Below are 26,357 nucleotides of genomic sequence, written 5' to 3'. Positions count from 1 at the left end.
CCCTGTTGGAGCTTCCTTAGTGTAGTCTCTGCTGTTCAAGCTCGGTGTAGATCATCAGAGTGTACTGACATGCCTTGGAGGAAGACCTCCCAGTTGGACAGTACTGGTCTATTGCACTCCAAGAAGGAGGAGGCACAGTGTAAGGCTTCCCTGAACAGCCGGCTGATAACCAGACTCATCTTTGCACGATCAGTGCTATGGAACTGAGGAGACATCATGTACAGGAGATGGAACTGGTTTATAAAATCTGGGTATCACTGGCGATTATTGTCAAACTGTTCTGGCTGTAGTGTGATGCTGACAGGCCAGATGCCAGCTCTTGCCCAGGTTGCAGGCATTAGCTAAGAACTGACAACCTTGTAGCTAGAGACCAGGCAAGTCTCCTATATGTTAGTTTTGCTCAAAATAGGTGTTAGTCTTATAAGAATGTATTTAGTGTTTAGACTCTATGAAATGCTTGTAAGTTGTTGCATGCATTAATCTCACTTGTAATGTGTATACTCCATGTTATAAGAAAATTTTTGTTTTGCTTTATAACTTTAAAAATGTTTGCCCTGAACTTGTGAATTTAGGCATGGAAATCATTCCCCCTCTCCCTCATTCCAAAGGACTATCAAGATCAGATAGGCCATTAAGAATTATTGCAATATAAATGACTGATTAATGGTCCTATCACACCTTGGAAATACTACATGCAAGGAAGTCCTGTGGGCTTGGAAGATGAATGAAGGAAATAAAACAAAGCCACAGGAAAATTTTCCATCTTTTTGGCCGTTTGAACTATGAAGGGCCAGAGACTCTAAACTGAAGCCAGAAATCCCCAGGGATTGACTCCTGGGTCTGCTCTGCAAGATACTTTTAATTGATAGATCGCTACAACTCTGTCACTCTTAGGATTTAGATAGTAACTTTTGCTTGCTCTAACCTGTAAAATTGACTGGCAGAGCTCTGGACATATTAATAAGATGCCTATTGATGATGCTTCAAACTATGGTAAATTTAAGGAGCTGATTTTGAAACCGTTTCAGGTTACACCTGAAACCTACAGGATTAAATTCAGGAGCCTTAAGTTGGTAAGATAACTCCCACCTGTTCATGCTCTCTGTATGTGTGTATATCTATCTCCTCAATATATGTTCCATTCTATATGCATCCAAAGAGGTGGGCTGTAGCCCACGAAAGCTTATGCTCTAACAAATTTGTTAGTCTCTAAGGTGCCACAAGTACTCCTGTTCTTTCTGTAAATAAGAGTTATTCCTTTTTTGGATTGGCTACCAGCGCTGCCTTTGGTGTAAGATCTAGGGTACCAGTTGATTTGGGGGTAACTGACTGGTTTCTTGGGACTGGGAGCAACCTGAACAGGAGGCAGCACTGTCTTATAAAACCCCTGATTTGCTGGTGATTATCATCAAACTGTTCTGGCAATGGTATTGGGGAACAGGGCTGTACGAGCCATATATGGACGGTGATGTTTTCAGCATGCAACTGCACGACTTGGTCCTGCAATAGCTGGTTCTCCGAGGTCAGACAGATGACACGGGCCTGTAGGGGTTGGTTGTCCATCTGAAGGCATGTAGTCCACTCAAATGTGTCCAGTGCTCCCAACGGGTTAGCCAGGTCCATTCTGCTGGCACTGGGATTGCTCCTGCAGCCTAAGTGGTCCATGCAAAGTGTCATGACCAGGATGTGGGCAGTCTGACCACCTAGTAGTTGGTGCAGGAGTCAGGCCAGATCCAATACCACGAGGTCAGAGTCCAAGACAGGCCAGAGGGCAAACCAAAATCGGGTATCAGGAGGAAGGCAGGGCCAGGGTACCAGGAGGTCAGCAGCATGCAGTAGGAGCAGCTATCTCAGGGGGCACAGCCCAGGGAAGCAAAGAAGGGAGAACCCCCAGTTGCTTGGACGGCTTCCTGTTTCTGTGCTGGGTTTATATAGAAGCTGTGAACCAATCAGGCAGCATAGGATTCCAGGACTGGGGTCTTCTGTCAGAGTTCAGTTCCTATTCTGACAACAGTTAGCAGGTCACTGAGTGACAGTACAGAGCTTACTAGCTCTGAAAAGCCATGTGGACAAGTGTTCAAGACCTGTGGTCCCTGCACCTGTCCTCTTAATTATTTACCATTCCCCCATTTTTGTGCAATCTGAGAACTTTGAATGATGAGTTTTTCTTCCTGGTCATTGCTAAAAATGTTAAGTAGCATAGGGCCAAAAACTGATCCCTGCAGGATCCCACTAGACACGCACCTGAGCGGCAATGATGCTCCATTTACAATTACATTTTGAGACCTGTCAGTTAGCCAGTTTAACGTGTGCCATGCCAATTCTGTATCATGCTAATTTTTTATTCAAAAGACATGTGGTACCAAATCAAGGCCTCACAGAAGTATATTACATCGTTATTGCCTTTATCAACCAAACTGGTAATCTCATCAAAAAATGGGCACAACATTAGCTTTCTTCCAGTCTTTTGGAACTTCCCCTGTGATCCAGAACTTGAGAATCAACATTAGCAGTCCAGAGAACTTCTTAACCAGCTCTTTTAAAACACTCTTGGATACAGGTTATCTGGGCCTGCTGATTTTAAAAATGTCTAAAAAATTAGAATTAATTAGGACTACTTTGACTCACTGAAATGTGTAAGCTTGCAATGCTTAGGTCATCATACAGGAAGTATTGTGGCTCAAAATAAGCAATGATCCCATCAATACAAGGTACATGTTTGGGGTAGCCATGGCTCTCAGACCTTTACCAAGGGACATATTTTCAAACGTAATGAGACACTTAAAGATGGAAAGAGATGCCTAATTAGATTTTTTTCAAAGCACCTAGATGTCTAAATCCCATTCACTTCAATGGAGTTGAGCACCTAAGGGCTTTTGAAAATACCATTAGGCACCTATCTGCATCTTCAGATGCCTAATTACCCTTGAAAATCTGGACCCAGGTGCCTTGCAGTGGTGGCTACTCACTGTCTTTTAGAGGTCCAAATATACCTTTTCTTGGACTACTGGGTCATGAGACTCCATTTTCTCAGGGAATAGCGTGGACCATTCACACCAGATACAGTCTCTTCAATAACTTAGGCATCAGGGCAAGTCTTCACTGCAGCCAGATTAAATACTCAGGCTTTATCAAGGATGTTTTCATGGTACAAAATGTTTGAGGAAATATTGGGACAACATAGTTTTGGAGCCATTATGGAAAGGGGTTTTGAATTAAGGAGATCTACTACTTGCATGTCAGAGAGGGTGCATGTTTACCTTGTGGTATTATTCTCTGTACACTTGCCAGTTTCTTACGGGCAAGCATGTATGCTGAAGCACACCAAAAATGCCAATTTGTGGTACCGTCAGAGTGACTATTTTTTATAATTCAAATCTTTTCTATTCACAAGAAAGCTAATCCTACAGAGTTGACACATTGTATGTGTGTGAGAAAGAGAGACACACTGAGGCCTGGTCTATACTAGGAAATGAGGTCAATATAACTACATCACTCGGGTGTGAAAAATCCACAGCCCTGAGTAACTCAGTCAACAGACCTAACCCCTGGTGTATACAGTGCTAGGTCAATGGGAGAATTCTCTTCTTCACTAGAGAAGAGACAATCACTGATATTGCATGCCTGTAATCACTGAGGAATCTAGCACACTAGGTTAATTCTGGGTGAATCATCTGCCTGATATACTATGGAATTGTTTTAAATGTTGCACCCTTCTTTTGGTTGTTGGGGACTGGAGCTAATTTATTTATTTATTTTTCAATAAGCAGAATGTGAGTTTACTGTATATTGTTCCCTCTTCTGGGCCCAAGTGGTTAACTAATATTTGGGGCCTTGTTGGGTTGTTTCCATTAGGAGGAGAAATTGATTATATGAATTAGGTATTTTGTTGGTGTAATGCAGTTTATTTACAAAGATTGTACATAAAATCCTGTCTCTCTGAACAAAGTAGAAACAAGCACCAGGCAGTTTCTGTGCTTAGAAATCCAATGTGCCTTTCTAACAAGTACTGTTAGATCTGTCTAAAAGATCTTTCTCTTGGTTCACTCCCACCAAAGCTTGTCTTGCTGTTGGCTTCTTGCATGCAGACTCGAACATCTGCAAGCAATCAGTCCACAGTCTCTGGGAAACCCTCAGTTCATATACCTTATTTTCTATTTGGCCACATGATGTGGGCAAGTGTCTTGGACAGTGGCTTCCTTTGTTTTCAGCTACCACTATGTAAAGGAGCTTTAAATTGCTCCTTCTGTTTCACCTGAAAGAAAGGTGCATAACACACCCCATCACCTTTAATGAGGTCTATTAGTGTTCATAGATTAAAGATCTTCTTGTAGAGAGCCATTAACATATTCCAGTATAATAATATATTTTTTCCACTAAGTGAATTTGGATCCTGTCAACCTTCGATCATTTCTTGTAGGGATAACTCTAGTGGTGGAAAGTGAAAGATCTGCCAGTGAAAGAGGAGAAGATTCTAATTATTTGAGAAACGTTTCTATACATACTTGCATGTCAAGATCAGCAGTAGTATGGTAAATCAGTGTATGCTCACTCTCTAAGTCAGTGATTCTCAAATGTTTGTACTGGTGACCCCTTTCACATAGCAAGTCTCTGTGTACAACCCCCCTTTTAAATTAAAAACACTTCTTTACATATTTAACACCATTATAAATTCTGGAGGCAAAGTGGGGTTTGGGATGGAGGCTGACAGTTCGCGACCCCCCATTTAATAACCTTGTGATCCCCTGCGGGGTCCCGACCCCCAGTTTGAGAATCCCTGCTCTAAGTCCAACTTCTCTTGAATGGACATGGTTACCATTTTGTTATAAAAAAGAAAAATAATTAAATAATAAATTAATTAATAAAAATAATTAAAACTTAATTTCTTTAAAAACAAATTGTGGTATTATACCATGAGCAATATAATTGTCTAATCTTTCTATAAAGCTGGATCAATCCATATTAAGTAATTGGACTTCCATATGAATTTAGACTGACCATAGATTAGATATTTAGGGTTGTTGCTGATACTGTATTAAAAAATAAGCAAACAGAAGGGCTTGTCTATGGGGTATGGTAGTGTGCATCAGTGGCACATGAATTCTAATGCACATGAGCATGTCACATGCTAATTGGCCTATGTAGACCCTGCTGGTGTACATTAAAAGTTCTCCAATACCCGTTTCAAACAGTACTGTTAAGGCACACTAAGGAACTTTTAGTGTGCATCAGCAGGATCTCTGAAGGCCAGTTAGTGTGCAGCATGCAAGTGTGTATTAGAATTCACACCGCACTGAAGTGCACTACCATACCATGTAAACAAGCCCATTCTATCCTGTTTCCTTCCTACCCTTTGTTCATGTTAATTTAAAAAAAAAAAAAAAAAGACTCCCTAAGATATAATGCCTAGACAATTTCAATTACAAAGTTTTCCCCCCTAGAACCTGTGGAAATGCCCATGGAACACTTGAGTATATTTTGTGTTTAAGGTTTTTTCCTTGTTGCTTCTTAGCTAAAATGTTTCATGATTGTTGTTTTTTGTTTGTTTGTTTTTTAAGAGTGTTTCCACTATCAAGCTCAACAGATGCTTAAATATAGTTTTTTTTTAAGCCAGGGTATAATGGCCATACTATACTATTATTCAGTGTTTGCTTCTTGGAAATGACACTGAGAAGAGCAAATTCAGTGGAACTATTAAATCAATGTCAATATACATTTATTTTGTTTGTACTTGGTTATTCAGGTTTGGGTACAATCATGGTCTGATATAAAGTAAGTCTGTACTATAAGTTAAAACATTCAGAGTGATTTTTTTTTTTAATATATCCTAGGTTCCTTGCACTGACCCCTTGGAGAGTATATCAGCTGACTTCTCTCATAATACTTGGGGTTGTAATTATGCAGATAATGAAGGATATGGTATTGTCTCGGATAAAAGGTAAGGCAATCATTAGTATCGTAATTTACCTTTAACTTACAAATATTTGCCTATGCTGGCTCTCATCCAACTGGTGCCCCTATTTTTTGTTGAATTTTTATGAGTGTGTAATGTGTCGTAGTAAAAGCACTAAATGTGTAACATTTCTGAGACAAGTGACTGGTAATCTCTGAAGAAATTTTAAAAGGAAATTCTACTCTGAAAAATCACTTGAAAATAAAGTTGTACTCATTATGTCATTGCCCATTTTTCATGACTCTTGTTTCCTGCAAAGTGTCTAAAAAGTCTCTAAAAGTATGTTTACTCTACAGTGTAAGCCCAAGGTTCAAACTCAGGCTCAAGCCTAACCCCACTTGCATCTACACACAAATCACTGTGACCCAGGGCTCGGACCCAGCGTCCCAGGATTTTATGGGTATTTCTACACAGCAAAGAAAAACCCACTGCTGGCCCATGCCAACTGTCTTAGGCTCGGGCTGCGGGGCTGTTTCATTGCTATGTAGACTTCAAGGCTTGGGCTGGAGCCCAGGCTCTGGACCTTCCCCCCTGCCCGCCACAGGTTTTTCTTTGCTGTGTAGACATACCTATGGGAGTGGAGGGTCGGAGCCTGAGTTAAGCTGGGAACCTAGGTTCAAGTCCTATTGCTTAACCTTGTAGATTCAGCCCCACCGGACTTGTGCTGTGGGAGTATGCCAAAAGTATTCCACAATCCCAGAGACCAACTTTCTTTGTCCTCCGGGACAGTCAGGCTTGGTGAACAGTCATGTTTTCTCACACTGCACCATGAACAAAGAATTAGAGTAGTCACATTTGGGGTGGAGGGGGGAGAGGCGCGCTAAGAAGTCTGGGATATGAGTGGTTGGACTCAGGCCCACATAATGCAGTGTAGGCACCGAAGCCCCAGATTGGGACCCAGGGTTCAGCAGTTTCAAACCTGGGGTTACAAATGAGTATAGATGCTCAAGTCCTAGGCTGATAAAATCTTGTCTGCCAACCCATGTTCTGCTATCCCTGGATTTACATTGCAGTATAAGCATATCCTAAAAAGCAGCAGAAGAGAAAGGAAGTATATTTCCTATTTGTGCTGCTGCTTCAGATTACTGAGGCCTTTTTGTTATGTTACAAGGTTTATGTGACCTTTAGTAATGAGTACCAGCTAATCATTTTTGGCACCAAATATTACTGATCTGATTGGAAGTGCAAGAGTGTACTCCTATTTTTATTATTTGGCATTCCAGCAGTGTTAGATAAGGCCAATAAAGCTATATGTTGCTAATTGTGAAATATTGGATAGTCATATTTCACCTGAGCTAATATAAAATGTCTCCAGTGACTTCAGAGGAAGAGTTCAGGAAAGTCCAAAACTACTAATTGAGTACTCTCATGAAGAATCTGTCTTTTAGCTTGAACCAGAAACCTTTTTAGATCTGAAATCAACAAATTACCACTTGAACTAAAAGAGAAAATCTGTTCGCTCTTCGTGGATATACTTATTCTTCGAGAATAACTTTTATTTAACTCTAGTCAACCACTAGATGGCAAAATTGTTATAGTATAATTGTCACATTTTTGGATTGCAAAATTAGATTATATTTGGATAACAAAAGTTAGATTACATTGGGTATCTAATCATTCTAGTTTAAAGACAGACCAGGTTAAATAAGTACATTGATTTTTCATGAATATTTTAAGCTGTTTTGATATATCAAGTTTACAGAAAACACGTTGATTTTCTGAAGCATGTTACTCCATTATTTAAAATGGAAAGAGCGAATGATTTTTTTACTAGTAATATAGGTAAATGTGACTTGTATTATAGAACTACAGAGATTTTTAGCGTAATTCTTCTGTAATTTGGAGCACTATTGAAAAATTGAAGGGAAAAAACAGTTCTGCTGTATATATCAGTGCTATTTTTCATTTTATGCTTTGCTTATTTCAGGTGCACAGCTATGGAGGAGCCTCACTGACAGGTAGGTGCCATTTAAAAATTCTGAATTTTACAAATGATTCTCCCAAATAGCCCACAAAACAAGAACTAAGTTATTTTGACCACAGTGTAGTTTATTATTCTATATTACTGGCTGTTCACATGATGCCTCAGTTTTAAATAGTATTCTTTGTGAAAGTCATAACATTTTTTATTTGAATTGTATCACAGTATATTATTCAGTCAAGTATCAGATTTTAAAAAGCAACCTTCTTTTTGAATGTTACCATTTTCTTCTTTAAGAAGTATTGTCCTCTTCTGGGTTTTCTGCCACTTACAATGTGTTTAATTTTAAGTTAGTTCTTGGGAAAGATGCTGGATTTACAGCTCTGAAGAGTGATGTCTTCCATTCTTAGAAGTGTCAGTACAAGGTTCCCCTCCCCATTGCGTTCCTGGTCGGTAGTGACCAGCACTAGACTGAAACAGTACAGTAGAACCTCAGAGTTATGAACACTAGTTACGAACTGACCACTCAATCACACACCTCATTTGGAACCACAAATACGCAGTTGGACAGCAGCAGAGACAAAAAAAACAAAAAAACAAAAAACAGTACAGTACTGTGTTAAATATAAACTACTAAAAAATAAAGGGAAAGTTTAAATTTTTTTGACAAGGTCAGGGAACTGTTTCTGTGTTTGTTTCATTTAAACTAAGATGGTTAAAAGCAGCCTTTTTCTTCTGCACTGTAAAGTTTCAAAGATGTATTAAGTCAATGTTCAGTTGTAAACTTTTGCAAGAACAACGATAACATTTTGTTCAGAGTTACAAACATTTCAGAGTTACGAACAACCTCCATTCCTGAGGTGTTCATAATTCTGAGGTTCTACTATAGATCAATTCAATGCTCTGTCAGTTGCTAACATCTCTAAAATGGCTACCATGGATACCAATTGATGATGATTGTGAAACCTGTTACTAGGCATTGGACTATCACAGCTGGCTAATTTTGTCTGTCTAAATCCCCTATATTTATCCCCCACACACAAATGTTTGTATAGTGTCATTGGGGTAGATTAACTGTGTTTCATTAGTGGATTAAATTAATTTTATGTACAGTCTATGAAGTAATTTGGGAATCTTCTGAATAAAAATGCTCTAGAAATGTAAGGCATTATTACTTTACGTAGGCCACCAAACAGTTGTTAGATGGTAATGATTTTCAGTTACCTTACTACTGACAACATTTGAAACAATGGCCTTGAGGTTAAGGCACAGACTTAGTGACATCATTTAAAAATTCTACTCAACTCTAGCTGTGCAATGGAAAGCTAGCAATCCATAATGTGGACACGGAAACACAAGATTCAGCTTTTATTCTTTTCTAAATAGGTATTTATATCTTCCTCATTTGGTATTGTTGTTTCGCAGTGCTTCCACTGGTGTATTAGACAATGTAATGTGGGTCTCCTCTTTTCTCTCATCCTCTTTGTGGGCGGTGTAGTGTTTTGCTTTGGTAGTTTTTTAAAATATATAAATGCAGCTGTGTGTTTACATTAGAGTGCTTGGAATGGAAGGTGGTGAAGTGTGTTTACCACAGAATCTTTGGACCCACATCCAATTTAGTTTGCAAAGAGAGGCTTCTGGATCGTAAAGGAAAATGACTCCTTAGAGAATCAGGGTAGTTAGAGCATCATTCCAAGACCCTTTGTCCTCTGAAAATGACAGGCAAAGGGACAGCTCTCCCAGGCGGTTGTCAACTGGAGCATTAAAGGATAAACACCATTAGTAAATCCTTCTTTAAATAACTTATCTCCATATTTTTTAAAATGTATGTACCTGTAATACTGTACTGATGAATGAGATCAACTATAAATTAACAATAATACAGGTTCTGAACTGCATATTTGAGCGTTATGCTCAATCTTTGCCATATCATTCCTTCTTTCCTGTTTTCCTTACTGAGAATTTTTCAGTATTGCATTATTTAATATTGTAGTATTGGATAAGGGCTAGATCCTAACCTCTGTTGTGCTGTTGCACAAGGTGGAGAGAGGGGAAGAAAACATAGGGAATCTCTTCCTCCCTGTGCAAGTAGTTGGTCTAGGACCTCTGCCTAGGGCTGAAGACTATGTGGTGTTGAGTTGGCCTGCGCACTATAGTTCCAAAGGGATGCTGACTGTTAGATAAAGGGTGTGTCCATTGCCCACCGACAACTACCTGGTTGATGGAGCATACACTAGCCAGGAGCATCTGCTGCCTCGATCAAAAGGAAAAACCGTGTCTAGCAGCTGCCTGTGCTATCTTGCCCTATAACTACATGACGGCATTATGTAAAGTGCTAAAGTGGCATGTCTGTCTCCTAGTCATGTCCTTTATGAAAGGGCAAGATTTTCCTTTAAGTATTTGTAGTTATTTTCTGATTTACTGGCTAAAAAAAGTTTTTAGAAGAAAACTAGTAATGTAGAACAAAGTTAATGTATTTAGTTATTCACATCTTAATTTTGATTTCAGGCATGCAAATTCAAATGAAATTACATTTGCCTATTTAATAATATGCCTATGTGCTATTCATATGATAAAATTGCCTGTACAATTTATCACATGCTTATGACCACATCACTGCCAACTAAGCCGTCTCTTGGGAATTGTTCTGACATTCCAAACTCATGAGCAGCTTCAAATCACCCCCATTTTGTTGCAGCTCACCCTACCACAAAAGAATTTCCTCCTTTTGCTTCCAAATGTGGAATTTCCTCCTCTCCCTCCTCAGATTACCCTTTCCTGAGTTCCAAGATAGGTGGGATTCAATCGTGGGCCAGTAACAGTTTTTCTAAACATAAAATGTCATAAATTTACATTTCTCTGTCATGCAGAGATAGAAATGGTAACATTATACGTTTGAGAAGGGGAGATTCTTAGCTTTCCAGTTGATTACAGAATTTGGATTTAAAGGAGTGACGAATTTTTGTATAGAAAAGCTATTTAGGCCATTTTTGGAGGTATTTTTAATGTAATAGTTTTAATTTCTTTCCCCTTTTGAATCCTGTACAGCTGCATTTATGGCAACGGAGGCATATGGCTTTACAGTTGGATGAATAAAAAAGTCCCAATAATCATTTTTTAAACTCCTCTAAAACATTTTAAAGAAAGCATATTTTAATAATGTGGTGCATACAGAACATATCATGGTATGGAGTGACAGCAAAGTTTTATTGGCATGCATTTGGAACAACCTATATTATTTGCTTACAGCTTTGCCACTGGTGAATGATGTGATCATCTCAAACTCATGCCAGTAAAACCTTCTTCCTTCACAACACCAGCGATTTTAAAGGGAAAAACAGTTCAAGAGAGTTGGCAGTTTTTCAAAGAGACATTATTAAGGGCACGAGCAAACTATCCCACTGCGTAGGAAAGATAGGAAGGATGGTAGGAGACCACCCTAGCTTAACTGGGAGATCTTCAATGATCTGAAACTCAAAAAAGAGTCCTAGAAAAAGTGGAAACTAGGTCAAACTACAGAGGATGAATATAAACAAATAACACAAGTATGTAGGGACAAAATTAGAAAGGCCAAGGCACAAAACGAGATTAAATTAGCTAGAGACATAAAGGGTAACAAGAAGACATTCCACAAATACGTTAGAAGCGAGAGGAAGACCAAGGACTGGGTAGGCCTGTTACTCAATGAAGGGGGGAAATGGTAACTGAAAATGTAGAAATGGAAGAAGTGCTAAATGACGTTTTTTGTTTCAGTATTCACCAAAAAAATTAGTAACAATTGGACATCTAACATAGTAAATGTCAGTGAAAATGAAGTAAGATCAGAGGCTAAAATAGGGAAAGAACAAGTTTAAATATTACTTAGACAAGTTAGATGCCTTCAAGTCACCAGGGTCTGAGGAAATAGATCCTAGAATACTCAAGGAGCTGACAGAGGCGATAACTGAACCATTAGCAATTATCTTCAAAAAGTCATGGAAGACTGGAGAGATTCCAGAGGACTGGAAAATGGCACAATATTTGTCCATGTATATAAAGGGGAATAAGGACAACCTGGAGAGTTACAGACCAATCAGCTTAACTTCAGTACAGGGAAAAATAATGGAGCAAATAATTAAGAAATCAATTTGCGAAGATCTAGAAGATAATAAGGTGATAAGTAACAGTCCGCATGTATTTATCGAGAACAAATCATGTCAAACCAACCTAATAGCTTTCTTTGACAAGCCTTGTGGTTGGGGGAAGTGGTAGATGTGGTATATCTTGATTTTAGTAAGGCTTTCGATATTGTCTCGCATGATCTTCTTATAAACAAACTAGGGAAATGCAACCTAGATGGAGCTTCTATAAGGTGGATGCAATTCTGGTTGGAAAACCGTTCCCGGAATTATCAGTGGTTCTCAGTCAAATTGGAAAAGCATATCTAGTGAGGTCCTTCAGGGATCAGTTCTGGGTCTGGTTCTGTTCAGTATTGTCATCAGTGATTTAGATACTGGCATAACGAGTACGCTTATGAAGTTTGCAGATGATACCATAGTGGAAGGGGTTGCAAGTGTCTTGGAGGATAGGATTAAAATTCAAAATGATCTGGAGAAATGGTCTGAAGTAAATAGGATGAAATTCAATAAGGACAAATGCAAAGTACTCCAGTTAGGAAGGAACAGTTGGTTGCACACATACAAAATACTGCTTAGGAAGGAGTACTGTGGAAAGGGATCTGGTGGTCATAGTGGATCACAAGCTAAATATGAGTCAACAGTGTAACACTGTTGCCAAAAAAAGCAAATATCATTCTGGGATGTATTAGCAGGAGTGTTGTAAGCAAGACACGAGAAGTACGTCTTCCGCTCTACTCTGCACTGATTATGCCTCAAAGGGAAAATTGTGGCCAGTTCTGGGTGCCACGTTTCAGATATGGACAAATTGGAGAAACTCCGGAGAAGGGCAACAAAAATTTTTAAAGGTCTAGAAAACATCACCTATGAGGGAATATTGAAAAAATGGGGTCTGTTAGTCTGGAGAAAAGAAGACTGAGGAGAGATGTAACAATTTTCAAGTACATAAAAGGTTGTTACAAGGAGGAGAGAGAATTCTTCTGTCACCTCTGAGGATAGGGCAAGAAGCAATAGGCTTAGATTGCAGCAAGGGCAGTTTAGGTTGGACATTAGGAAAAACTTCCTAACTGTCAGGCTAGTTAAGCACTGGAATAAATTGCCTAGGGAGGTTGTGGAATCTCCATCATTGGAGATTTTTAAGAGCAGGTTAGACAAACACCTCTCAGGGATCGTCTAGATTATAATTAGTTCTGTCATGAGTGCAGAGGACTGGACTTAGAAGACCTCTCAAAGTCCCTTCCAATCCTACCGTTCTATGATTCTACATCTGTCTGTACTCATACTTAGAATAAAAGTTCTCTTCAGTAAGTACTTCAATATTCAACATTTATTTTGTTTCAAGTTTTTCTCTTGTCCCTTTCCTATTCCCTTATGTCTCTTTCTAGATTGTTCATGACATGAAGGGAAAAGCAGTCAGTTAATTGAATACATTAATTAAAAATACAGCTGCTGCTGGGAAAGTAGAGGCCTGAGGAAGGGAGCTTGTGTGTGTGATGTAGGGCTGTTTGCTGGGATGCCAAAGACCTTAATACTGGATCTGGCCCTTTATCTGCTGTGAGGGGTTGGTCTCTAGGGTTTTAAATGGGCTGTAAACATTTCCCAAAAGGGGAGAAATGCTATTTTCACCTTTATGGTGACAGAGGAACAATCCTTTGGTTGCAGTGACATGGGCTGTGTTCTATTGTTCTGTGTCCCCCAGTGTAGGTGAGTTGACACAAGACCTCCCAGATCACTAAGCACGTAAGTAGGTGAATAATCTCACTGATGCGGGTATTCAACTGCTTAAAATTAAGCATGTGACTTTTTTTTTTCCACCTTGATTTTAGTAAGGCATTTGGCACAGTCCCACCTGATGTTCTTTTAAGCACACTAGGGAAATGTGATCTAGATAAAACTACTACAAAGGGGGTGCACAGTTGATTGAAAGATTGTACTCAGAGTTATTATCAGTGGTTCATTGTCAAACTGGGAGGGTGTATCCAGTGGAGTTCTATAGGATCCTGTATTATTCAGTATTTTTATTAATGACTTGGATGATAGAGTGGAGAATATACTTATGAAATTTGTGAATGACCACAAGCTGGGAGGGTTTGCAAAGCACTTTGGAGAACAGGATTAAAATTCAAAAGGATCTTGACCAATTAGAGAATTGGTCAGAAATCAAAAAGATGCAATTCAGTGAAGATAAATGCAAAATACTTCACTTAAAAAGGAAAAATCAAATGCACAAATACAGAAAGGGTATAACTGGCTAAGTGCTAGTACTGCTGAAAAGGGTCTGGGGATTCACAAATTGAATATGAGTCAACAGTGTGGTGCAGGTATGAATAAGGCTAGTATCATTCTGGGGTGTAGTAACAAATGTGCTGTGTGTAAGATATGCAAGATAATTGTCCTTCTCTACTCAGTGCTGCTAAGACCACAGCTCCAGAGTATCGTGCCCAGTTTTGGGCACCACACTTTAGAAAAGGTGTGGGCAAATTGGAGAGATCCCAGAGGAGAGCAACAAAAATGATAAAAGATGCTTAGAAAACCTGACCTATGAGAGAAGGTTAAAAAAGCTGGACATGTTTAATGTTGAGAAAAGAAGACTGAGGGGGGATCTGATAGCCTTCAAATATGAAAAGGCTTGGTATAAAGAGGGTGGGGATTGATTGTTCTCCATGTTGGCTGAAGATAGGACAAGAAGTAATGGACTTAATCAGCATCAAGGGAGAATTAGATTAGCTATTAGGAAAAAATGTTCTAACTATAAGGGAATTAAGCTCTGGAATAGGCTTCCAAGGGAAATTGTGGAATCCCCATCATTGGAGGTTTTTAGGACCAGGTTGGGCAATACCTGTCAGGGATGGTCTAGGTTTACTTAGTCTTGCCTTTGCAAAGGGGGCTGGAATTGATGACCTTTTTGAGGTCCCTTCCAGCCCTAGATTTCTATGATAAAATACTTCAGTTGTTACGTTTTTAGTTCTTTGGATATCTGTTCTGAAGTATATGATGCGTATTTCAGGATTTAAGTTTTTATTTTAAATCTAAACCCACCTATAAATCAACAATGCTAATTTTAATCACTATCTAAAAAAAAAGACTAAAAATAGAAAATGGCAAGAGTCCTTCAGTGATTTTTAACTGTAATTATAATGTGCTGTATGCTTTCTGAAGCCACTCAATAGCCAGATGTTGATTGACTGAATATCATTGCTCTGCCATATGTTACTTGTTATGTACCCTTGATTTCCCTGAGGTTGCTTACAGTGTATGGGTTAAATATGTGTATATCTTTGTAGAATTGGGCCTTTGGTAAATAGAACTATTCACAAATAAAAACTGATTTCTGTGTAATCCAATATATTGACTATATTGGTCAAACATACACCTGAAACCAGAATTCCTCTAAATCAGTGGTTCCCAAACTTTAACAGCCCGCGAACCTCTAAAACTAAATTGTGAAATATCGTGAACCCCCTCCTAAAAATGAATATTTTCAGGGATTTAAGTTTAAATTTCCTCAGTGTGATGGATGCCCCAACTGCCGGCCCCGCTCTTCCTGGGTCTTGGGCTGGGGTTCAGGCTGCCGGCTCCCCCGCTGATGGGGGCAGGGCTCAGGCTGCCGGCCCCAACTGCCCGGCCCTGCTCTCCCTGGGGCTCGGGCTGTCAGCCCCGCGCAGAGCGCTGGGGTTCAGGCTGCCGGCTCCCCCACTGATGGGGGGCAGGGCTCAGACTGCCTGCCCCAACTGCCCAGCCCCGCTCTCCCTGGGGCTCAGGCTGCCGGCCCCCCCCCACGGAGCGCTGGGGTTCGGGCTGCCGGTTCCCCCGCTGACCACGGGGGACTCAGGCTGCCAGCCCCAACTGCCCAGCCCCGCTCTCCCTGGGGCTTGGGGTGTCTGCTCTGCAACCGGGTCCTACCTGCTGTCTCCAATACCTGGGGTCCTCTGTCCTCCATTAGTGATTTTTTTTCTGGTGAACCCCCTGTAATGTTTTGCGAACCCCAATTTGGGAACCACTGCTCTAAATATAACGTTACCATAATGCAAATGATATAAAATGTTCATGGTTCTATTTTTCTCCCCAAAACTCAAAGGGGCTTTATGTATTCTCTTTTACTGTGTGGAAGTATGAATGTAAAAATTATACTCCTTATTATAAAAGTTTCTTGATGCTTTCGTTAAATAGGGATGGTTGGGGACTTTTGGTTTGGTTTGGTTTTTTTGCATTGTGTGTTGCCTAGCTATATTGCTACGGTAGTTACTTTAAATTGTTAACTCTGTCCCATATATCTAAATATGTGGAGATAGATTCAGGTATTTTATTTTGCCCATGTGCTATCACAGAAATGTGTTCAAAGCAAGTTATTTTCTGATTGTATTGGTACAAATCAATGAGGATTCTCTTGTATTTTGTTCAGAGGGCTACTCCTGGACCGACGTTATGTTTTCAAAACTAATTCAGTGGAAGTTTGATTCTCAGTATGTGTGTTCTTTAAACCACTTTGCTTGACCTGTTTTTATAATTGTTAGACTGCAGGCTCAGCATTCTATCATTATTTTATGTGTTGCAGACTGCTTGTAGGACTAAAAGATGAAACTAGTTTTAAAGAGACTTTTTAAGTAATATAGGTAGAACAATCACTAATATTGACATGTTCATGACATCTATCGGGGAAAATATCAGTGAAAATGTTTTGTTTGGATTTAGATCTTGGGGAATTTTTGCAACACAAAAATAACAGCCTTGTGCTTAAGCATGAGAAAAAGAGTGAAATTGACCATAGACCAAAGTGAAACTGATTAGTGCTTCACTGTCCAAGCAGAGGTGAAACCTAAACATAAATGCACAGCAGATATAAATAGCATTTTTAAATGTTCATCTTTAGAATCTTTTATGCTGTTAGTAACACAGGAAATACATTGCTTGGGTTTTATTTAAATATAATTTCTAGGTAATATTGCCCTTTAAAAGCTTTGTTCAGTAAGCCTTACATATTAAATGTCTATGACAGTGACTTTTTTCTGTAACAGACTAATGCTAATTGCATTGTAATAAAAATGTAAACAGATAAATAATAGTTTATAAGCAGAGTAGTAGCCCCCCCTTAGTTTTTCCAAGTTGTGCAATAGATATTCTTTGCACACACCCACATTCATAACCATTTCCCAATGTTCACACAGACAATATTACTGTCAACATTCCTGTGTTTTGTTGTGTGTTTTTTGACTCTGTTGTGGACAGTGAACTAGGTTGTTTTATAGTAAATGAATTAAATGTATACATATTCTAAATATTAAATTCATGCATATTAGAGCTCATCCAGTGGGTATAAGTCCTTCTAACAGTTGATAGAGGCAAGAAAAATGCAAAAGGAAAATGTTGCTTCTGTAAAAGGAGCAGGTTAGTTGATATGCTGGAGTCAGGAAGAAAACTGAGCATATGTGATGGTAGAAGGGTTAGCCTTCCAAAATGTCTAGCTTTGTTAACCCTAAATGTGATCTTCCGATATGATTGGCCTCTCTAATACAGATGCTAGCTTTTTCTCCTTTTCAAATGTAGTCACTATCAGGCTCCAACTAAAAGCTTCTACAGTACAGGTGAGTCCTTATGAAAGGTTAGCCCTCTTCCTACTCTTATCTGGATGTTCCAGAGAAGCTGGCTACCAATCACACCATAAAGATACTGTAGATAGAAAGGAAGCAAAGGTCCTACCTAAGCTTAGGCCTGGTCTACACTACGATTTTAGGTCTAATTTAGCAGCATTACTCGATTTAAGCCTGGACCCGTCCACACGACAAAGCCCTTTTTTTCGACTTAAAGGGCTCTTTAAATCGATTTCTTTACTCCACTTCTGAGGGGATTAGCGCTGAAATTGGCCTTGCTGGGTCGAATTTGGGGTAGTGTGGACGCAATTCAATGGAATTGGCCTCCGGGAGCTATCCCAGAGTGCTACATTGTGACCGCTCTGGACAGTGCTCTCAACTCAGATGCACTGGCCAGGTAGACAGGAAAAGGCCCGCGAACTTTTGAATCTCATTTCCAGTTTGGCCGGCGTGGCAAGGTGCAGGTGAGTGCAGATCTCATCAGCAGAGGTGACCATGATGGAGTCCCAGGATCGCAAAAGAGCTCCAGCATAGACTGAACGGGAGGTACAGGATCTCATTGCTGTATGGGGAGACAAATCCATGCTAGCTGAACTCCGTTCCAGTAAACGAAATGCCAAAACATTTGAAAGTCTCAAAGGGCATGAAGGACTGAGGCTATAACAGGGACGCAAAGCAGTGCCGCGTGAAAATTAAGGCGCTAAGGCAAGCCTACCAAAAAAACAGAGAGGCAAATGGCCTCTCCGGGTCAGAGCCCCGAACGTGCCGCTTCTATGATGAGCTGCATGCCATGCTAGGGGGTGCAGCCACCACTACGCCAACCCTGTGCTTTGACTCCGTCAATGGAGAAGCACGCAATACAGAACTGGGTTTTGGGGACGAGGAAGATACCTCACAGCAAGGAAGTGGAGAAACCGGTTTCCCCAACATCCAGGATATATTTTTCACTCTGGACCTGGAGCCAGTAACCCCGGAACCCACCCAAGGCAGGCTCCCGGACCCCGAAGGCGGAGAAGGGACCTCTGGTGAGTGTATCCTTGTAAATATTACACATGGTTTAACAGCAAGCATGTTTAATGATTAATTTGCCCTGGCATTCGCGGCCAGTACAGTTACTGGAAAAGTCTGTTAACGTGTCTGGGGATGGAGCAGAAATCCTCCAGGGACATCTACATAAAGCTCTCCTGGATGTACTCCCAAAGCCTTTGCAAAAGGTTTCTGGGGAGGGCGGCCTTATTCCGTCCGCCATGGTAGGACACTTTACCACGCCAGGCCAGTAGCACATAGTCTGGAATCATTGCATAACAAAGCATGGCAGCGTATGGTCCCGGTATTTGCTGGCATTCAAACAACATCCGTTCCTTATCTCTCTGTGTTATCCTCAGGATAGTGATATCATTCATGGTCACCTGGTTGAAATAGGGTGATTTTTATTAAGGGGACATTCAGAGGTGCCCATTCCTGCTTGGCTGTTTGGCTGTGGCTGAACAGAAATGTTCCCTGCGGTTAGCACCGTGGTGGGGAGAGGGGTGAAGCAATCATCCCAGAGAATTGGGTGTTGGGGGGAAGGCGGGGGGGTGGGTATTTGGGGTTTGTGCTGCATGCTAACCCACAAACCGCAGCCCCTTCTTTTAAATTGCCAACCCATTTTAAATGGCCAACCCAATGGCCGCTTGGTATGGGAAATGAGGGCGCTGCTGTTTGAAACCATTCCCACATGTTATGAACGTTCAAGAAGCCAAAAGACTGTGGCTTACCATGGCTGCCTGCAAGCTGAATTCTGTTACCTGGCACTGCGTGAGTGATCTCTCTCACCAAACCGGCAGGCCCTCAACATAAGAGACAAAATGCGACCTTGTAACGAAAGCACATGTGCTATGTAATGTGAACAGCAAGGTTTAACGTGAAAGAGTGTACCCGTTGTTCTCTAAAATGTGTATTTTTAACTACCACTCTCCCTTTTCCTCCACCAGCTGCAAATGTTTCTCCTTCGCAGAGGCTAGCGAAGATTAGAAGGCGAAAAATATGCACTTGGGATGAAATGTTCTCTGAGCTCCGGCTGTCCTCCCACACTGACAGAGCACAGCAGAATGCATGGAGGCAGACAATGTCAGAGTGCAGGAAAGCACAATATGAATCCGAGGAGAGGTGGCAGTCTGAAGATGATAGGTGGCGTCAGCTTGCTGACAGAAGGCAAGAGTCAATGTTCAGGCTGCTGGAGGATCAAACTCATATGCTCCAGCGTATGGTTGAGTTGCAGGAAAGTCAGCAGGAGCACAGACTGCCGCTACAGCCCCTGTGTAATCAACAGCCCTCGTCCCCAAGTTCCATAGCCTCCTTACCCAGATGCCCAAGAACACGGTGGGGGGGGGCCTCTGGCCACCCAGCCACTCCACCCCAGAGGATTGCCCAAGCAACAGAAGGCTGACCTTCAATAAGTTTTAAAGTGCAGTGTGGCCTTGTCCTTCCCTCCTTCCCCACCCCACCCGGTGCTTCCCACCTCCCTCACCCCTCCCGGGCTATCTTGGCAGTTATCCCCCTATTTGTGTGATGAATTAATAAAGAATGCATGAATGTGAAGCAACAATGACTTTATTGCTTCTGCAAGCAGTGATCGAAGAGGGGTGGGGAGGGTGGCTAGCTTACAGGAAAGTAGAGTGAACCAAGGGGGCGGGGGGTTCATCAAGGAGAAACAAACAGAACTTTCACACCGTAGCCAGGCCAGTCATGAAACTGGTTTTCAAAGCTTCTCTGATGCGCACCTCGCCCTCCTGTACTCTTCTAACCAACCTGGTGTCTGGCTGCGCGTAATCAGCGGCCCGGCAATTTGTCTCAACTTCCCACCCCGTCATAAACGTCTCCCCCTTACTCTCACAGATATTGTGCAGCACGCAGCAAGCAGTAATAACAATGGGAATATTAGTTTTGCTGAGGTCTATCTGAGTCAGTAAACTCCGCCAGCACGCTTTTAAACGTCCAGATGCACATTCTACATCATTCTGCACTTGCTCAGCCTATAGTTGAACAGGTCCTGACTACTGTCCAGGCTGCCTGTGTATGGCTTCGTGAGCCACGGCATTAAGGGGTAGGCTGGGTCCCCAAGGATAACTATAGGCATTTCAACATCCCCAACGGTTATTTTCTGGTCTGGGAAGAAAGTCCCTTCCTGCAGCTTTTGAAACAGACCAGAGTTCCTGAAGACGCGAGCGTCATGTACCTTTCCCGGCCATCCCACGTTGATGTTGGTGAAATGTCCCTTGTGATCCACCAGTGCTTGCAGCAGCATTGAAAAGTACCCCTTTCGGTTTATGTACTTGCTGGCTTGATGCTCCAGTGCCAAGATAGGGATATGGGTTCTGTCTATCGCCTCACCACAGTGAGGGAATCCCATTTCAGCAAAGCCATCCACTATGACCTGCACATTTCCCAGAGTCACTACCCTTGATATCAGCAGCTCTTTGATTGCGTTGGCTACTTGGATCACAGCAGCCCCCACAGTAAATTTGCCTTCTCCAAATTGATGCCCGACTGACCGGTAGCTGTCTGGCGTTGCAAGCTTCCACAGGGCTATTGCCACTCACTTCTCAACTGTGAGGGCTGCTCTCACCTTGGTATTCTGGCGCTTTAGGGCAGGGGAAAGCAAGTCACAAAGTTCCATGAAAGTGCCCTTACGCATGCGAAAGTTTTGCAGCCATTAGGAATCGTCCCAGACCCGGAACATTATGCAGTCCCACCAGTCTGTGCTTGTTTCCCTTGCCCAGAATCGGCGTTCCACAGCAGGAACCTGCCCCATTAACACCATGATGTGCACATTGCCGGGGCCTGTACTTTGTGAGAAGTCTATGTCCATGTCTATGTCCTCATCACTCTTGTCACCATGCAGCCGACTTCTATAAATTCGACCTAATTTCATAGTGTAGACAGAGCCTAAGATGAGCTTTTTTTAGTCTCAGTCACAAAGATGGGGACTTTTTCCTACCACATAATAGGCAAAGGAATTCCAGTCTTCCTTGCTTCCAAAGCTTTGATCTTCATACGGGGCGTAAAAACAGAGCCAGAGATCACAGGGTGGACCCATTAGTATGAAACATCATGTTTCTCTTTATCCTGCTTAGTCATAGTTTCTCTTGTTATGCTGCCAAAAAAAAATGTGGGCTTCTCAAATATAAAAGACACAATTTTTTAGGACCCACTTCAGTCTAAAACATAATATTGAGGGCCAAATTATACCATCTTCAATCATCTTGAATAGTGCCTTATTCTGCAAATATTCTTACTGACTTTAATGAGACTATTTGTGGAGTAAGGAGCTACTTAACATGAACAAGGGTGTCACCATCTGGCACTTAGATAACTTTTACATAAAACTTTTTTCAGGAAAAACCTTTATCTAAGACATAACCAATGGAATCTCTAAGGGATTTGACCTTGAAATAGCTAACTTTGAATCTTACGTCATGTGATCGTACAATCTGATTTGTTATTTAATGCAGTTAATGAGGAATTTGATTCCCTAGATGTAAGAATAATTTCCTGGGTTTTTGTTCTTCAGCTAATTTTGAATCGCTTGTAAGGAGGAGTAGCCTTTGTGCTCTTTTTGATTTAAATAATCAGTCTAAGCAAAATTTCAGCCATTGATCCAAATGTTTGCTAAGGTCATTGTGGAATACTGAATTCTACTCCTCAGGAAAGTTTCCATATATTTTCTTACTGCTTAGTGGGGATTTAAAAAAAATAATTTGTTAGAGGCCTGTGGGCTCATATGTACCTATAGCTCCTTTTGTGTATAAACTAGTTATTCAGAAGACATGTCAATATGATAGGGCTTTAAAATTATTAATGAACATGTATTGGGATAATATTTAAAGGTATTGTTTTGAAAAGCCACACAGTCCTCAGGACCTCATCCTAGAATTCCATAGTCTTCATCTTAGAAAATAACTTGCTTTTTTCTAATGTGGTTATTAAAAACAAAGGCAAACATAACTCCAAACATTCAGCAAACCAATACAGAGATACAAGGTGCCAGGCAATTTCTGAATGTGCCTCAAAAATATTAGTCCAAGTATCTGTATGAATCGTATACCTTGCGTTTGTGCTTCAGCTATATACTTAACACAAAGTGTTAAGTATATAGCAGCATAAACCCGCTATGTTAGCGATTAATTAAGGATGAATTATATTCACATTGTTACCTAACCATCATAGTGCCAGGAATGCATGTCATGGTGACTTTTTTTAAATCTAACGCATGTATTCAAATCATAATCTAATTGAAAAGTAGAACGCAAAATCATAAACTTAAAAACACATAGTGTGCCTGTGAAATTAGCTCAATTGTGCTTTGCATCACTGGAGTGGGGCAAATGAACCAGAGCTGCTGCTTCGAGTAGTGTCCCTGTAGGCGCTCCACTGTAGGTGTATCTGCGCCCCTGCGCTGCTGATCGGAGACTTTGGTAGCAGTGTCTGTTCAGCCCACAGATGCACTCTCCTCCCTCCCCGCCATCCTCTCCCATAAGGCTAACCAGTGCTGCACGGGCAACCCTCCTCAGTTCCTTCTCAACTGCCCTGGCTAGAGACGGAGCAGTAGCTGTCTGTTAGTGCATTGTTAACCTCTTTAGAATTGTTAATCTTTAGCCACCTTTTGGAGCTCCCTTTTCTTTTCTTTTCTTCATTTATCTTTTATTTTGTTACTTTAAAAAAATCCCTTTAATTTGGGCTTCATTCTTTTCTTCAACCCCCTATCTGGGAAGCCCCTTGGACAGGGTATGCTTGGTTTCCTGGGCAGGGATGGTGTCCCTAGCCTCTGTTTGCCAGAAGCTGGGAATGAGCGACAGGGAATGAATCACCTGTTCATTCTCTCGGGGGCACCAGACATTGGCCACCGTTGCAAGACAGGACACTGGGCTATACAGGCAAGTCTCATCTTGCGCGCATTTAACATGCGCAAATTCAGCTTTGCGCGGTCGGCAAAAACAAAACAAAAAAAGAGAAAAATAACTATTTAAATACTGTACCTGTAGTGTGCGTGATTCCTCCCACCATTACACTCAATGTAATTTTGACTATACGTGATTTTCGCTTTACACTCTGACAGCAGAACGTAACCCCAGCATAAGATGAGACTTGCCTGTATGGACCTTTGGTCTGACCCAGAATGGCCATTCTTATGTACCCCTCAAGCTAATTTCTCATGGTCATCACCAGATGAGACAGTGATGCCCCGTCCGCCATTGTCGGCAGATTACTTTAAACTATGTCAGGAGCTAACCCAACAGGTGGCAGAGGCAATGCAGATACCACTACAGGAGGTGATCAAGTAAAACCATAAACTAGTGGACATTTTACATTCTTCTGCCTCGTCCCTATTAATGAGGGACGCTTGGACCCTGGTGAAATCATATGGCGGACCCCTGTGTCGGTCTCGCCGACATGTAAGCACGCCAACAAAAAGTACTCCTCAGCCACTCTTCAGTTCCGTATTGCAAAATATCAAGCCTTAATGGTGAAATATGATTACCAGAACTTTTCAAAATTCAGTTCCTTTATTGAACAGCTTCCAGTTTCACACAAAGAACAATTTAAGGCCAACTGGTGGCAAAGACATCACTCCAGTCTGTACTTGACGCATGCTCCATCTCTACTGCTGTTGTGATGAGACGAGCCTCTTGGCTGCACCTATCTGGCTTCCCCAAAGAAGGAACAAAACTGTTTGCCGAAAGGACTGACACCTCCCTCCACATTTTAAGACTACAGGGCTACTCTTCGATCCCTTGGGATTTATACACCTGGGTACAAGAGAAAGTATAGTCCTCAGCCATCATTCAAACCCTGCTCATTGCAATATTCATCTCAAAGATCACATGTATCTCAGAGGAAGAAATCCACATTCCCCAAACGGAAACCACCAGCATTGCAACCTACTTCCTCACAGCCTTCCACCTCAAAACAACAGTTTTCACAGGTTGGTTGAGGTGCCCTTAGACCACTCTCCTCAAAACCACCTGACATTGGAAAACCTTACCTATCCCTATGAATGCCGTCTCACCCTGTTCCGCAGCACCTGGGAACTTATAGCCTCTGACAAATGGGTACTGGAGATAATTCAAGATGGGTACTCCCTCCATTTCACCTACCACCTCCAACACCCTTCCCCATCCCTCTTCCGGGACCCCGCTCACAAGAGCCTCCTATGACAGGAGATAAACCTATGCACCTCTTTATTGAAGAGGTACAGGAAGAGGTTGTTATTATAGAAGAAAAGTAGCTACCCTTCATACTTACCTACGAAAGGGGAGTAGCTTTTGAACCTGGTGCTAGCCCAAAGCTGGATATAGCCACTCTATCTGTAGTCCTAGACTGTTGACTCTCAAGAAATCGGGACTCTCTAAGCTTGCTAAAAGTACACTTAGCAGATAGCTTCAGTTCTACTATTGTGAGTGATGTAATTGAAAAAGTTTTATTGAATTAATCAAACTTCTTTTGACTTGCCCAATGCAAAAGAAGTGTGGAGTTTTACATAGCTTTGCCCTCTTTCTGCAGTTCTAGTTCTAAACTGTAGTTTGGTTCTTTGACATCAGACATCAGCCTTGTGTACCTTTACACCTACACAGTTGGAAGATTTGTAATTCTGATCATAGGAAACCTGAGAAGATGTTTGGGAAGACTGTCTTTTCTTGTAACCTCCTGTGAGGTTCTAAAAAAAATGAGATTTGAACTTCTATAAAGTCAAGTGACCGCTAGTGTCTGCTTTCAACCTTGTTCCCCTGATTGAGACCCCTTTGATTTCAATGGACCATGGAGCAAGACCTAAGCTTGGAGAAAGCTGATGGAATGCAAGTTTTCAGGGAAAGTAGTTAACTTTCCAGGCCGAGCATTACCTTTCTAAATTTTTGGCATTTGAGAATTTAGTTTTGTTAAATTAGTGTTTTGCACTGAATTTCTGTCATATTTGAGCCTCATAATGATCATAAAGTCACTTAATGGTCACAATGAAATGTTATATAAAACATTTGAATAAATATTCATTTTTCCTTGAGTGCTTGTCCCCCCCATGTGCCTGAGATTGGAAATTTTTAGCAAGCAGTGTCCATTGGTCTGTGCTTGTGCAGTTGCCCTCCTCGTGCTCTGTCTGGGCTGAGGGCTTAAGGAGCGGTGCAGAGCAACAGCTCTGCAGTTCCTTCTTACTGCCACATAGCCTGAGTCAGAATCCTCTGTGTCTGTAGATACCTCTGCATTTTTTCTTCTTCAGAACTGTTAAATATTTTGCACATAGTTTTTAGTATTTTTAGTGTTAGATTGTAGTCTTGTAGTATCTTTAGTATAGCTTAGTATAGCATAAGGAGGGAGTTTCTCCATCCTTATGGACAGGGACTATGCCCAGAATCCTGGAGTTTAAGATCTATGTCTCCTCCACTCACTCCTTCTTTGTATGTGATGAACACCAGTGCTGCCTTTGTTAGAGGCCCATATTTCAGTTAAGTGCAGCACTTGCTGCCCCTTCCCCCCACAAACCTGCAAGGGACAAGAGCTCCATCTGCAGAAACACCTTAAGGAGAAGGCCATGAGGCTTCCCTATTATATCAGCCCCAGCTGCACCCATTCCGGGCATGAGCTCAGGAGCCAGAGGCCCAAGCTACTAAGCCCAAGAAGTCATCAACTAGAGTTTATTATGAGAGTAAGGGGCACTCTAATAAACATAAGAACAGGTCTCCTGCTAGGTCTACTTCCACAAGAAGGGATCCCTCCCTGACTCTTGAGTCAGATAAGTCCTCTTGCAT

General features: G+C 41.4%; 1 protein-coding gene across 3 annotated transcripts in view; it reads left to right on the top strand.

Annotated features, from left to right (window-relative positions):
- RETREG1 (reticulophagy regulator 1) overlaps nt 1–26,357 on the top strand; it is a 132,497-nt gene that overhangs the window by 19,615 nt on the left and 86,525 nt on the right. For 2 of the 3 annotated variants that reach the window (XM_065584251.1, XM_065584250.1), the window contains exons 2-3: nt 5,832–5,938; nt 7,881–7,911. In XM_065584251.1, coding sequence (XP_065440323.1) covers nt 5,899–5,938; nt 7,881–7,911 — 71 coding nt within the window. In that variant the 5' untranslated portion in view covers nt 5,832–5,898. Of the gene's footprint in view, nt 1–4,387; nt 4,533–5,831; nt 5,939–7,880; nt 7,912–26,357 lie in introns of those variants that run through there. The other variant, XM_065584255.1, reaches the window with a different exon arrangement.

The sequence above is a fragment of the Chrysemys picta genome, chromosome 2 (genome assembly GCF_011386835.1).
Source record: "Chrysemys picta bellii isolate R12L10 chromosome 2, ASM1138683v2, whole genome shotgun sequence".
Classification (NCBI taxonomy): domain Eukaryota; kingdom Metazoa; phylum Chordata; order Testudines; family Emydidae; genus Chrysemys; species Chrysemys picta.
Note: the sequence above shows the minus strand (reverse complement) of the source record. Positions and strands in the feature narration are given on the sequence as shown.